This window comes from Podarcis filfolensis (genome assembly GCF_964270895.1).
Source record: "Podarcis filfolensis genome assembly, chromosome: 15".
NCBI classification, from domain to species: Eukaryota; Metazoa; Chordata; class Lepidosauria; order Squamata; family Lacertidae; genus Podarcis; species Podarcis filfolensis.
The window spans coordinates 41,477,119-41,492,467 of record NC_139618.1 but is presented as its reverse complement, the minus strand read 5'-3'; the positions used below and the strand labels follow the sequence as shown (position 1 = coordinate 41,492,467).

Below are 15,349 nucleotides of genomic sequence, written 5' to 3'. Positions count from 1 at the left end.
CTTTGTTTTTCTTTTCTTTGACTTCAGCATCTCTTTACTTTTGTCTTAGGCACTGAAGCCCCCAGGTAACCCCAAGATATGAAGCAAATGAAGGACCAAACCAAATACTGTTCTCCAGTTTCAAGGAACCTTCCCCCCCCCATCACCAATCCCCATGGCTTCTCCATCTGTGAAGAAAACAGAACAAGCTTTGTTTTTAAAGATCTAATGGTTTTGTCAGCAAAAGGAATTGAAGTATTTGTGTTCAGAGTATTGTTGCCTGCAATCCTCCTGACACTTCAGCAAGTAACTGAAAGGTGCAATATTCAAGCATTTTGCAATATATCCGTAGTGATAGAATCATGATTTAGGAGATCCTGGTACAAAAGAAACGGTGAACTGAGCCACGTAGTTTTAAGCAATGAAGTTTCTTTCTGGGCCAGTGGTCTCCATGCCAGTTGTGATCGCCCATCACTGCCATCTGTGGACAAGACTTGAGGTTTTTGGAGGCTGCTCAAAGCTTTATGGGATTAGGAGTGGGATTTTTCCCTGACTACTGAACTGCTCGTCTTATTTTCGTGGAGTGAGAGCATACCACCATGCCTTGAACAATCCCTCAAAACAATGCAAGCTATTAAAATGGGGGGAAGTCAATCTGTTTGACCCTTCTCTCCACCTTGATGCGTCCACAAACCATCACTTTCTCAAGATGCTCAGACTCCAAATCTCTTGTGCTTCACGCATTTACTGCTAAACAGCTTCCATAATGTGCAATGGTACTAGTGTTGCCAGCTTCTTTTACCAGCACTGCGCCTGTGCATTTAACAACAGCTTGATCTGCAGATATGTGCAGGTGACTGTGTTTCTCTCTCAAATGCTGATTCTTTCAATCCAAGCTGCTGTTAAAGGCAGAGGAGCAGGGCAGTTGGCAACCCTAAATGATAGAAGGCATCCTTGTTAGCACTTGCTTAGACTAGAGTTCCATTTTGAATAGTTTATTTATCATAGAGTGTAAACTTAAGAAACACTACTATTCAAATGCTCACATATGCTTTAAGCACCTGATTTGTATGTGGCTGTGAAATAAGTTGGAATACAACAGTATATTCTTTCTTTTTGGGTTAACTCTATGAAAAGGTCAGTAGTGAAATGATTACTGTAGAAATTAGCGGGGGAGCAATGGGATCCAATGTACTTCGTGCAATATCAAAAAAATCAGGTACACCAACACAACTAGAAGTATAGACTTGTTAGGTCAGAACAATTACCTTTCACTGTTTTTTGATAAGGATTCTCCATTGCTCGCTCTCTCCTCACACAGAACACTGTGTGCCCACAGTTTGCTTACTTTTCAGTTAATTCATGTCTCCTTCCCTCTGCATCACCAAAGCAAGCATGATGTGATCATATGCACAGTTGCATCAAGATTCCTTGGGATACATGCATGCATCAGTAACACACCCTGCATTGTAGTGAGGGATGTGATCATATCAGGATTGCTTTTCTGCAGTGTTTTACTAAGAGATATGCACATCAGGACCAGAAAAGTGGTAGACAGAAGATGCATATGAACCAAAACAAATGGTGTGGTTTGATTCTGAAATTAATTACAGATTTTTCTCTGGTTAAATTGGAATTTGGAAAGAGCAGAACTCAGGGCTGGCTGGAACAGAAATGCCATCAGAGCAGGACTTTAGGGCAGGTGACAGGGGTTTGACTCAGCAGAATGAACATGACTGCAGAAGGGCTGGTTTAACCACATTTTGAAGTAAGCACATTACAATGTAAAACCAAGGAACAGTCTAAATTGCCTAACTGGAAAGCTCACCTAGATTCCTTGACCTGCAAGCTGTACAGAGCTCTCTGAAGGAAGAACAGGTCGAAAGAGTAATCTGTGAAATTAAAGGATACCAAACAAGGCACAGAATCAAAAATCCATAGCACGTGTCTCTTCGTGGACCAGCACTCTCAACCACCTGTTCATGTTTTTTGTTACATTCACAGCACAAATAAGACCTCAAAATACCGTATTTCTGATACAGTCTTCAAATTTGAGCACAATGCTTGTCACCAGGCAAAGAGTATAATCAGAATATTGTGCATACAGAGAGCTGTAAGATGGTCTTTATTTATCAATAGTTCAGATGCAACCAGAGTTTGGGCCTTAAATACAAGAGTTGTGAATGTGGAGTCATGGTGAGCATTTATGGAAAAGCAGCAACAGCAGTGGGGAAGGAGTTAACCCTCGCTGCTGCTTTTTCTCTGCAGCCAGCGCCAGATTCAGGGTTGTGCGGACAGTTCCTCCCCACAGGGCACTGAGCAGACAGGGCACAAAACTGAGAAGATCCATTTGGGGGACAGAAAATTTTAGCCTTGCACATGACACCATGTTACAAAAGATTACCAACTCCACCCCTTCTGTAGCCCCTTCTAATCTCGTATCCCCACTGCTTAGCTCAGAGGTAATAGAGTGGCGAGTGTGTTTGAGAAAGAGAGTGATTCCCTGCAAGTAGAGCAAATAAAGCAAAGAGACAAGTTGGTTACAACATTTCCCCTGGGTGTGCTGCTTTTCTGCTTGCAGGGAGTGCTTGGACATGGGAAACACACTCAAATGGCACCTGCCTCCCACCTTCAGCCTCAAGTAGTCTCATCTATTCTGCCATCCCCTTCAGGGCTCTACCACCTCATTCCACTGCTTGTGGACATTAAGCCTTAGAGATCAGGTTTCTTGGCCTGAGGAGAAGGAGCAGGCAGGCAAGAAGAGGGAAAGCAGGGCTAAAGGAATCATTGGGCATCACCATTTCTCCCTTGCGGCTGTCCCTGCCTATAAGCCAGACACACAAATAGAAGATTGCCAAGTTTCAGCTACAAGTCACATTTTAAGAGAGTTATAATGTTTAAACATAAAGATAAAGCCACCGCCCTGTCAACTCTCTACTCTGCTTTTAAAGCTCAGGTGTCTGGGGACGGCATCCCTGCTGCCTTTGCTGATGACACAGCATTATCAATCAGTTGCCTCTTGTTTTTCTGTCAAGGACACATTCCAGGCAGGAAAAGAGCTCATGGAGGGTATGGAGCAGAGCCACTCTCTTTAACAGCATATATGGAATCTTCTGCAGTTGTACTCTCAGATGCATCCTCCATGCATTTCAAAGGGGGCAGGTCAAGAAAGTTTCTCGCTAGCTCATATCCCTTTTCTCCAGCCATGAGTTTTCTATTGATTATTTCTTCTGTGTTTCCCCACCCCACCTTGCTGGAGCTATTTTTTTAATGTACTGTAAGTGATTTTGCGGGACGCGGGTGGCACTGTGGGTTAAACCACAGAGCCTAGGACTTGCCGATCAGAAGGTCGGCAGTTCGAATCCCCACGACGGGGTGAGCTCCCGTTGCTCGGTCCCTGCTCCTGCCAACCTAGCAGTTCGAAAGCACATCAAAGTGCAAGTAGATAAATAGGTACCGCTCCAGCGGGAAGGTAAATGGCATTTCCGTGCTTCTCTGGTTCGCTAGAAGCGGCTTAGTCATGGTGGCCACATGACCCGGAATCTGTACGCTGGCTCCCTCGGCCTATAAAGCGAGACGAGTGCCGCAACCCCAGAGTCGGCCACGACTGGACCTAATGGTCAGGGGTCCCTTTACCTTTACTTTTTAAGTGATTTTGCATCTGGTGAATGGAGATTTTGAAATGTTATATTGTTATCTATGGAGAAAGTGTATTTACAAATATATCTGTATTTAAAATGTTATTATATAAAGTCTAAACTTTTCCGGGGGAGACAAAACCCCCGCCGTAGAGTATCTTGTCTATTTATCCATCATTTTATTTTGTTTAAATTGCTTCTGTGCTTCTGAGGAACGGCTAAGGGAGCTGGGCATGTTTAGCCTGGAGAAGAGGAGGTTAAGGGGTGATATGATAGCCATGTTCAAATATATAAAAGGAGGGAGAGGAGGGAGAAAGGTTGTTTTCTGCTGCTCCAGAGAAGCGGACATGGAGCAATGGATCCAAACTACAAGAAAGAAGATTCCACCTAAACATTAGGAAGAACTTCCTGACAGTAAGAGCTGTTCGACAGTGGAATTTGCTGCCAAGGAGTGTGGTGGAGTCTCCTTCTTTGGAGGTCTTTAAGCAGAGGCTTGACAACCATATGTCAGGAGTGCTCTGATGGTGTTTCCTGCTTGGCAGGGGGTTGGACTCGATGGCCCTTGTGGTCTCTTCCAACTCTGTGATTCTATGATTCTATGATTCAATTTACATTTCTGAAAAATTTCTAGGTTTATGACCCTATCTCAGCATGGCAAATAGAGACCGTTGCAGAATGTCAAAACAAAGCCTTAAGCATGAAAAATAAAATTAATATTGACCCTTAAAGCAGCACAATTAATGAGGGACACACACACACACAAAACATTCTATATTTTGTTTTCATTTGTAATGTAACAAATGGTGTGGAATACAAATGTGTTATTGTATTGTTGCAATTTGAAGGACTTGTGGTGCTCCAGAACAAACACAATTCAGCCCCTGTGTGTGTGCTGTGGGTGAGATGGGAGTCATGCTATTGTGCTATCCCTTCCTCTCTGCGTTCCCCCACTCACTGCTTTCACTAGGCTGAAGAGCCCTCTCCCCCCTTGGGATTCTGAGCATATTGCTGTGACAGTGGAGGCAGAACATGGCCTTCCCCTCCATTATTTTGTCTAATTCTCTTTTAAAACCATCCAAGTTGGTGCCCATCGCTGCTTGTGGGAGTGAATCCCATAGTTTAACCACACACTGTGTAGGAGAAGTACAGTGGACCCTCTAGTTACATACCGCTCTGGATACATAACTTTCGGATTACGAATGCGGCAAACCTGGAAGTGTATACTTCCATGTTTCACCATGCCGGCATGTGCAGAAATGCTCAATCGCGCTGCGCACATGTGCAGAAGGAGCGCCTCTGCCTATGGACTTTTTGGGTTGCAGAGGGACCGCGCCATCTTAAGCATATCCAGCGCCATGGTGCAAAGGTCCCTCCGGTGTCCCCCCCCCCATTTCCCAGAGTTGTTGACCTCCGGCGAGGCTGGAGGAGGCGGGCAGTGGCTGGAGGGTGGCTCCTCTGGCGGGGAAGAGGCGGAGGCTGGACGCGACACCTCCTGGCTCAGCTGGCCGCTTTGTGCTGCGGTGGCCACGGCAGGCGGAGGCTCCAGGTACGGTGCTGCTTCAGTGTGGAATGGCAGAGGCAGGCAAGGGTGGCAAGCTGATGGCGGGAGCCTCCGCGTCCAGCCTCTGCCTCTTCCCTGGTACCCCGCGCCACTAGCCTCTATGGGCAAGACGCCCCTGTGGACGGACCCCCAGAACGAATTTAATTCGTATCCGGAGGGTCCACTGTACTTTCTTTTGTGTGTCCTGGATCTTGACCAGCTTCGCTGGGTGTCCCCAAGTTCTAGTGTTAAGAGAGAGGGAGAAAATGCTGAACTCTGCCCACGTTCACCACACCACGCACAATTGTGTATGGAACGATTAAAACTATTTCAACATATATAAAACACGTTTAACAATTCCATTTAAAAAAACAATTCAAACAAGTTCAAGTTCAACACAGATTCAGACGGATAAAATGTCCACTTAAAAGACTTGATGGAAAAGGACGATCTTCATTAGGTTTCCAAAATGGTGCTGATAATGGTGCCCATTGAATGCGTGGTGGGCAGGGGTTCTAAAGGGTGGGTGCCACCACACTGAAGACCCACTTTATATATCACACAGAATGGTCTCCCCTGATGAGATGGCATCTGCAGGAGGTCTTCTCTTGCAGGACACAGTGTATAGCAGGTGGAGCAAGCTTTCAAGTATTTTTCAAATTTTGATGGTACTCGAGCTCCCATCAGCTGCAGCCAACTTGGCCAATGTTCAAGAATGATGGGATATTTAGTCCAACAACAGCTAAAGGGCCCTATTCCTGCTTCAGGTGGTATAGTGGACAGCAACTACTAATACAGAGTGCAGAGGGTGAAACCATTATTCAGTGTTCTCCTTGTTAAAATAGAATAGATGACACATGTCTCACAGTACTGAACAACTCTTTTTCCCTTTTTAATAATAACAAGATGGGGGGGGGGGGGAGAGAAAGAGACCAGGATTGGGAATGGCAGGACTCTCCTCACTGCACTGCAGTCCCAACAAAAATCACACAACCCTTTCCTGCAAGGCCAGATTAAAGTGATGGCTTTCCTGTTCCTTGTCGTGCCCCACCTAGACTTTAGGTCAAAACAGTACTTCAGAACTGTACACCTGTGTATCTGCAAAGCAGCCCTGACATCTACTGTTTAAAATCTACAACTACATTCCAAAAAGAGATGTAGCATTTTCATATTACTTTTTCTTCTGGGTGAAAAGAGTTGTGAGCAACTCAAATGCTGGAATGAACCATGAAGTGCAGAAGACACAGGACAGACAAAAAAATCTAAACTATATGGAATGTGCTCCACCAAGATGTAGTCACCAGTTTGGATTGTCTATAAATGGATCATTAGACAGATTCATGGGGGATAAGGCTACCAATGACTACTAGTCACAATGGGTATCTTCTACTTCCACTGTGGAGGCAACATGCCTCTGAATGTCACCTCAAACAATCAGTTATTATATGATCACAGACCTGCTAAGCAGAATACTGGTTGCTGGGAACTGCAGGTGGGGAGAGCCCTGCTGCACTCACTTCCTGCTTGGGGGCATCCCATAGGTACATGGTTGGCCGCTGGACCATCTTCTTATATTCTTATGGATGTAGCTAAACAGAGCTCCCCACTAGCCATGTGAATCCTGCCAAAAGAGGCTCAATAAACTTTTTTCAGTTGGCATCCAGAGACTTGGAGGTTTTTAAGCAAAAGCTGAATGGCCATCTGTCATGGATGCTTTAGCTGTGTTTCCTGCATTGTGGAGGGTTGGACTAGATGGCCCTTGGCATTCCTTCCAACACTACAATTCCGTGATTCTATGATTTTATGACTGCAAGGGAAAGGGAGGGGCGCAAGTGCCAAGACCCTGGCAGGCCACGGGACATGATTGGTGGGGATTGTTCAGCCTGGCAAGTCACATGATGTGTGGGCCTGCCTTAGGCATCGTCATATGTTTTGCCACTACTCTGCAGCCTTCCCAGCTGCCCAAGCTTCCTGATCTGATAAAATCCATGGGAGGAATTACCTCTTGATGGCATCCCATGGGCTTTAACTGAACCCTGGGCACCTGGAAGGCTCTTGACAAGCAACAACATAGAACTGAAGCTCTCTGCTCTCAGTCAGTTATGCGGATGCTGCTGGACCACAACTCCCATCATCCTGAATCATAGGCCATGCTGTCTGGGGCTGAGAGGTGTTGTAGTCCAACAACGTCTGGAGGGCTACAGGTTCCCTACTCATGTTCTAGTGCAGGGGTCAGCAACCTTTTTCAGCAGGGGCCTGGTCCACCATCCCTCAGACCATGTGGTGGGATGGACTAGATTTTGATGGGGGGGGGAGAACAAATTTCTATGCCCCACAAATAACCCAGAGATGTATTTTAAATAAAAGGACACATTCTGTTCATGTAAAAACACAGATTCCCGGACTGTCCTCCGGCCGGATTTAGAAGGCGATTGGGCCGCATCTGGCCTTTGGGCCTTAGGTTGCCTACCCCTGTTCTAGTGTCTACATTTCACCTTTTTCTGCATCATGACCACAAGGTGGAGCAAGAGGATGACACCAACACAGCCTGCAAGGAATCACACCCACCCACACCAATTTTGCATTACAGTAACAACCCACCTCTTGTCTTGTCTGACAAGCTTCACTTACTCTTAACTAATTATGAATCTTGGTACATTTCCTGTTGGAGACATGTGCATTAACCATGACAGCTTTAACCTAAAAGCACAGAAGTCTCAGACAGTCTGGCACCAAAAGCAATCAATAGGTAAAGCCCATTTCTTCCAATAATGCATCACCACAGGAATTATACGTGCAGGAAGACCGGGGCAAAGAAGGAGCTGTGATCTTGCATCTTTTCATAAACTTAACCTGGGCTCCAGACTATCTGACTGACTGCAGAGTTCAGAAGGGAAGAAGGCTGAGTAAAGATGGCAAGACCTTTGGCAGGGGGCTGGGGGCTGAAGGTGGTGGTGGGGATTTGATTCAGTTTGCATTTAAAGCTGAACCAACTTAATTGAAACTTTCTGATAGAATGCGGTGTTGCAGGGGATATTTTTCAGGCCAAGGGCCGAGGACCACCTGCCAATGGTGGACAGGGACAGATGCATAAATAGATGGAGCAATGAATGTAAATGTGTCATGGATTGGCTAGATGCAGAAGAGTGGTGGGAGGCACCATCTGGGGAGGCCCCAAGGAAAGGCGGCTTGGAGCCAGGAGATTGGTGGTGGGATGACAATGAGTGGTCGGAGTGAGAAGAGGAGGTGTTGGAAGCTGAAGAGGTAACAGGGCTTAGTGGGCAGGGAGAGGCTGTGGCAGAAAGCAGTCCAGAGCCAGAGGCAGAAGTGGAGGCTGGAGAAGAGGGGGCCAAGAGGCAGAGATCAGGCAGACTGCTAAAGAAGACAGGGAGCCTTCCCCTTCTGCTGTGACCAGGTCCCCTTGGTACTGGTCTCACAGAACATGAAGAGGAATGAAGAGGGTAGAGCAAAGAGAGAAGACAAAGGAGTCCCAGGTTGCTTGGGAAGGACCTCAGAGAGGAGGAGACTTAGGGAACTGTGGGAAGGCAGGGAGCTTCAGTCCTCGCAACTGCCTCATTGGAGCAAGATCTACTGTAGAGAGCTACTGGGCTCATCAGGCCTGGACTGTTTTGTTTCTTTGAATAAAGAGTTAACCTCACTGGCATCATGTGAGTTATTACTTACCTGACCCTGGCACTCTCCTCTGACAAAAAGTTACCTCCGTATAATAGGTTGGGGTTTTGACATACACTCAGATGTCCCTCTGCCCTCTGTCTGGGTAACCAAGAAGCATTATCAGGGTTCAATTCATTCCAGCCTGGCAAAAGCATTTGGGGTGTGAAGCAGGGCTAATAATGCATGTGAGTTCTAAGAGTCAGATATAGTGGCCTGGAAGGGCAATACAAGAACTGAAAGACAGCCATCTTTCAAAATTTGCAGTTATTTAAATTTTTTAATGTCCCTCTCCAGCCAAGTAATGTGCTTTTAAAATGCACAGAGATTATGGGGATTGAACCTGGGATCTTCATATTTATTTATCTTATAAAAGTAATTCTATATTCCCATTGTCAAAATATATCAGTGCAGCATACAGCATTAAAACATAGAACAGTGTTAATATTTACAGAAAATCATTAAAGCAATAGGCTAATACAGAGAAAAAAGGAAAAATTAGCTTCCAAAGCATAAAGAGATCCACAAGCAATACTTGAAAGTGGAAAGTGAAGGTGCCTGCTTTTAGTGACTGCTAACCCTGATGCCTATTTGCTACCTCCAGCATCATAAGAGTCTGAATACCAGCTGTGGGAGATCACAAGAGGGAAAAGTGCTGCTGCTCTCAGGTCCTTCCCATGGGCTTCTGGTTGGCCACTGAGTGAACAGGGTGCTGGACCAGATGGGCTGCTGACCTGATCCAATGGGCTCTTCCTACATCCTTAATCTCTGCTGGAAGAGTCTTCCACAGCATGGGACCAACAACAACACTAAATGCCCTCTGTAATACAGGAGACAACCAACACAGGGGGCAACTCCTCTGGAGTTTGCACACCAGTCACCACCACTGGAAAGGCCCTCCCTCTGGTGCCCCTTTCTGGCACAGGGAAAATAATCCCTCTCTTCTGAGTGTTGTGTGGTTAATAGAGCCATATTTTCTTTCCTCTGCCTCTACCCACATCCCACAGCATGCCAAGCTATTACCAGACGTAGAGAATCATTAGAAACTCCTAAATGCCCAATCGGCATTTGCTTTTATTCAAGTGCGAGTTAAGCAAGCTCTGAGGTCAAGTGAATTGCACCTAAGCTAGGTGGGGATTTGGGGGAGTAATAGAAGGGGGCGGATTCCTAACAAATTTCATAGCAATCCCTCTAGTAGTTTGGACAGGAATCTCTACCACAGATTATTACCTTCCTTTCTCAAAGCCTCACAGGGTACGTGCTTCTTTTTTATCCTCACAACTACCCAAATCAGTTCAAAGCCTGGATCTGAGTCATGTCAGCTCTGGATTGGCCCAGGTTGGGGTCAACCTGAAGTCCTGGACTGGAACCCAGATCAGGTCAGGAGGGTGTGCACAACCCTAACAACAACTGTTCTAGGGCAGCCTTCCCAACCTGGTGCCCTCCAGATGTTTTGGACGACAACTGCCACCAGCCTCAGGCAGCATGGCCAATGGTCAGGGATGATGGGAGTTCTGCCCCCAACAGTATCTGGAGAGCCTAACCTAGAAACCTTTATGACTCAGATGGGGTTTAAACCCAAGACTTGAAGCCACTACACCACACTTGTGTAAATCAGTGGATGGGTCACCAAAGCGATTCAGTGAAATGGGGGGCGGTGTTGACTCCTCTATTTCTTTTTTTAAAAAAATCTCCAAGATAGTTATGCAATATCCTAGTTTGGAACCTTCTGCAATTGTCAATCTCAGCCATCAGCTATGTATTACTGATAGATAAAGGGCATTCATGGTTAATTACTAGCTTATTGACAGCCTCCCCAGGGTTGCCTAAATGGGGCCTCCCATCTCCATATGAGTGCCTGTGCACTCAAAGACAAGAAAATAGGCCAGCCAGCAAGGACTGGGACCAACGGATGGCTTTTAGAGTATTCTTCAGAAAAACAACCAGGATATTGACACATGGTAACTGACACGAGATCCATAAATAATTCTGTGTAATATATGACCTCTGCCTTCCAGGAGTCTCTAGAGTGGGGAAAGGCAAAGGTTAGGATATTGACTGATACATCGATAACCACTATTGGGGAAAAGAAAATAAGTTTCTGTGGGATTTCTCTCTCTCTCTCCCCCTCTCCTTTGAATAGCAGAATTCTTTTATCCTCTAACAGAAAAGATAAGAACCACAACAGCAAACCACTGCAGCATTGTCTTGGTGTGATAGACCTTGGATTCAGCAGAGAAAGACAGAAAAGGATCATTTAGAGTGGGGGTGGAGAACTGGGTCTGACTGGCCAGATCATTATCTCTCCCACCTACTGTGGGTCAAGCCTGTCACCTGGTACCACAGTGATGTTGAGAGACTTGTCTTTGCCCACATGGTTTGAAATCAAACTGTGCTGGGGGAAACAGTCCACAAAGAGCCAACGATGCGCTGATGGTTGGGTCCTGCAGTGTGTTGTGTACAGGGATCTGCAAGACTTGACAACCAGCTGATTGCTGGACCTTGTGGACCTTGGGGCTTTACAGGTGCCCCGATCATCTGATCAGCAGTGTCTGAAAGCTCCTTTTCAGATAAGCCAGGGTAAGTAGGCATGGTTTGGTTGAAATGGTTGAAATGGCTTCAGGGGTCAAGTGGAGAGGCCTGGTGAGCCCACTGCTGATTTAGAGGAGAAATCGATGACTATGAAATGGAACCAACAGACAAGCTGTGCCTTTAAGACTTGAACCTACAGCCTCTGTCACCCCTGGAGGGCACAGACACCAAAGTCCATGAAGTTCTAAAGAAACTTGGAGTTTCTTTGTAAGCCCTGAAAACAGAGCACTTTGGGGAGGTGAGAAGGCAAAGTTTTTCTAGATCCAAAGCCAGTCCTTCTACTTGCAAGTTGTGATGAGAACCCTGATCTAGGCTGGTTTCCTGTGCCAGTCTGGTACTGGCAGAGCAAACACAGAGACCTTTCCTCTGTCCCCCCCCCATGCTTGTGTCCTGTCCCAATTGAGGGGCTGAGCTCCTGTCTGGATGTGGCTGTGGCTCCACTGTTTCATTAAGTTCCAATGCTGCCTGCCAGGGGTTATGATTGTTTCCTTAGTGTGACACTCAGAAAATCTGGAGTTTTAGCAATCATAAACACAAATACAGTAGTATGGCAGCACAAACAGGATCAATCAACATCTGACAGGGCCAAGCAAATTTTGTCATAGGGAAATAAAAGGGAGGACTTCCCCTGAGCATGTGGCTATTCAGAATGCTACTGGAGTTGCCACAAGTTCTATCCCCCCCCCCCGCCAAAAAAAACCAATGCTAAGCTAACAGCAAAGCCATGAGGGAACTGGAACCCCACAGTCTTTTCAGAAAGTGTGTCCTCTGCAGCAGCAGGAAAACCCTGTCCTTAAGAGAACTGCTGACGAGCCCTCATGTCTGAATCATCCGGCGATCACCCGATCTTTGGGACGCCTGTAATTTGCCAGAAATTATCATGCCAGCATCAGCCGTGTTCTGCAGTACAGAGTGATGTGGAAAACAGAGCTAAAATATTAATAATACTAAAGTGCAGTTCAGGCAGAATACATATACAGTTTGTATCTAAAAGAAGCACAGGAAAGATGAAGGGAGGTGAATCACCCATTTTCATGCAAATACAGTCATAAAGTTGTAGAGCTGGAAGGGAGCCTGAGGGTCATCTAGTCCAATCCACTGCAATGAAGGACTCTCATCCTTAAGCATCCATAACATTGCAAGTGTGAAGTCTGTTTCTTACTGCCATATGATAAACTCTGAATCAGTGTAGCAGAGGTACATCTTCTTTCCATGGTGCTGATCTCTGTACCGTGATGAAAATGGCTGCAAGCCCTTGCTGATACTAAACCTACCAACCCCTTGCAAATGCTATTTGCCACATCAACTCCCATCATTTGGAAAGTATAGTTGAGTCACGACTACCCACAAGATGTCACGAATATTTTCAGCAAAATACTCCCCAACCCTCTCCTTCTGTTGCCCAACAGCCACCATTGGGCAATCCTCTCCTTTTAGTGTTTCCCCTCTGCAGAACATGTGCTTATTCATTTACATTACCAGTACTTGCCCACACTCTCCGTGTCCCCCACTTGCCCTCAGTGATGCCATCACATAACTAACTCTGCTTATAGCATCATGGCATCATCCCATTCACTGCATGGATCCTCCCTGACTGAGTAGCATCACGTGTGACAAACAACACAGAACATATCCACAGGAAAGTGGTGCATAATGCCTTGAATTATGACCACCAAACTTCTTGGGCACATTTGGAATGTTGAGAAGGTGCCGTGAGCACAAGTTCCAAAAGGGCTGCCATGGAGTGTAGCTTAACACAAAATGGCTGCTATGGAAGGGGTGTGCAGGAGAGGCTGGGTGAACAGGAACTGAGCAGGAAATGCAAACAACTCCCCATGTACAGAGGAGATCTGAGGGGATGTTTACTGAGACCTTTAGCAGGCACTGTAGAAGGCACTGGTGGGCACAGTGATGCCCACAAGCACCACATTGGTGACCTCTGCCTTAAATGAGCCAACATTTAATAAGCCAAGAAGGAAAATGAAGAAAGAGCTGGAGAGTGGGAGAAATGCACAGATCCAGCAGCAGGCAGAAGAAATGGTGGCTTCCACACAATATAAGGGGCAAGATCCAAATCTGCTGCAAGTGTGTTGTCCATACACAGAGGATTCTCATCATCTCAACATATCCATTTCCTCCCTTTCTCCTATTCTTCCCTTGCACACCCAATTTAAAAGCCACATTTTAAGCTCATCTTTGGGTGAGATGCATGTAATCTCCGCCTGCCCTGCCCCCCCCCCCAGCAGCAGCAGCCTGAAAGCAATGGAATGGAAGCCCCTCATTACTTATTTAAAAGATGGAAACCAGAATGGATTTTTTCCCTGAGATATATTTCAGCCCTTTGGTCAGAGAATCAGCTAGGGAGGACAGAGAAAGAAAGACTCTTTCCCACACCTCCCGAAAATGACCCCTCCCCTTATGATTTGTGGGAACCTGTCATCTATTCTCATGACTGCTAAAGGCTATTTTAATGAAAATGCGCAGGGCCAAGAATGCTGCTAAACTTAAACAGTAACCAAGAAATCACACTCTATTATATAGCAATCCATGACTCTGGAAACAATGTTTTAAATGTGATCTTGAAGGGAGGGGTTAGGGGAAGGGATAATTTCTGTTTGTATTTTAATGTGAGCCTACCCAAATTGTACATTATGCAAAAATGTGCGAACCCGCTGTCTTTCAAAATTCACACTTCTCCAAATTTTGTGATGTGGTTGCCAAAAAAATGTGTGGAAAAATGATTTGCGTGGGGGTTGTGTTCTGGGCAGGAGCGACAACTCATGGGGGCCAAGCTGTTATGCACCCCAATATCTTTTGGGAGGGGGCCGGGGGGCAATATTGAGGAGGAGGAGGCTGAGAGCAGAGTGCACTCCTCCTGCTGCTGTGGAAGGAGACCAAGTGTGAGAGAGGAAGAGCTGCACTGGGCTCAGCTGAGCCTTCTCTCGATGACACTGGGTCTCCTCAATCTTTGGCACAAGTTGGTCCTCTGGTTCTGGGTGATTGCACACGTTGGCAGAGCACACCTAAGGCTGCCCTGCCATGTTCCGCCCTTGTTCTGCCCTCTTCTGCCTGTATATTTGTGTAATGTGTGCATAAAAGTGGATGTGTTCATGAAAATAATGCAAAAATGTAAAAAGAAAAAAAAAGAAAAATAGAAATCCCATGCAAAAATGGGAAGCTTCTTGCAAGAATGATATGTTACGAAAAAAGCACACTAAAATGCTGACACACAAAAATCCATGAAGACATTTTTGAACAATTGTGAACTGATACAGAAATGTGGCAAAGTGATTTTAAGATTGGAGGAGTGAGAAACTCAGAGATACAGAAATGGACAGATCCGTCCATCTTTGTTCAGGGGGAAAGAAGGCTGCTGTGGACTTCCGGTCAGCGCCAGCAACGGTAATGGCGGATTTCCTCCGATCTCCGGAGGAAATCTGCTTCGTGGCGCTAGGGTTCTACCGCTACGGCGAAGCGGGGACCCGAAAAAAATCACAGGCGGGGAAGCCTGTGAACTGAAGGCTTGGCGGGCTCCATTTGCGTCCCCCCCCCCCCGCTGCAAAGGAGCCTTTTTAAAGGCTCCGGAACAGACCGGGGGTGAGCGGCGCGGAGCTGAGAGCTGTCTACCCGTCTCCGCGAAGCGAAGCCGCATGCCATAGTTGGAGAGCGCTGACTTCTTCCTTTGATCATTTGGACTAAAAGTAACAACCCATGAGTAATACGGAAATTGGATATTAAAAACGTCTTTTTTGATTCGGCACGAGCAGGGAAGGCGCAAAGAGGAAGTCCGTCTCCCCCTTTTGTAAACATTTTAAAGCAAGGACAAGATAACTAAGGTTGAAAAGAACGTCTTCTTCGTGAGAAGTTAAAAGTAATTAATTTCACGTTTTGGCAGTATAAGTGAATGTGCTGGAGGATAAGAGTTAAC

The 15,349-nt window shown here is 46.1% G+C and overlaps 1 protein-coding gene across 1 annotated transcript in view; it reads left to right on the top strand.

Moving 5' to 3' along the window:
* ADAM28 (ADAM metallopeptidase domain 28) overlaps positions 1 to 3,774 on the top strand; it is a 72,748-nt gene extending 68,974 nt beyond the window's left edge. The window contains exon 25 of the mRNA XM_083588503.1: positions 50 to 3,774. Within this exon, the coding sequence (XP_083444629.1) occupies positions 50 to 82 (33 nt within the window). The 3' untranslated portion in view covers positions 83 to 3,774. The remainder of the gene's footprint in view (positions 1 to 49) is intronic.
* Positions 3,775 to 15,349: the final 11,575 nt, after the last annotated feature.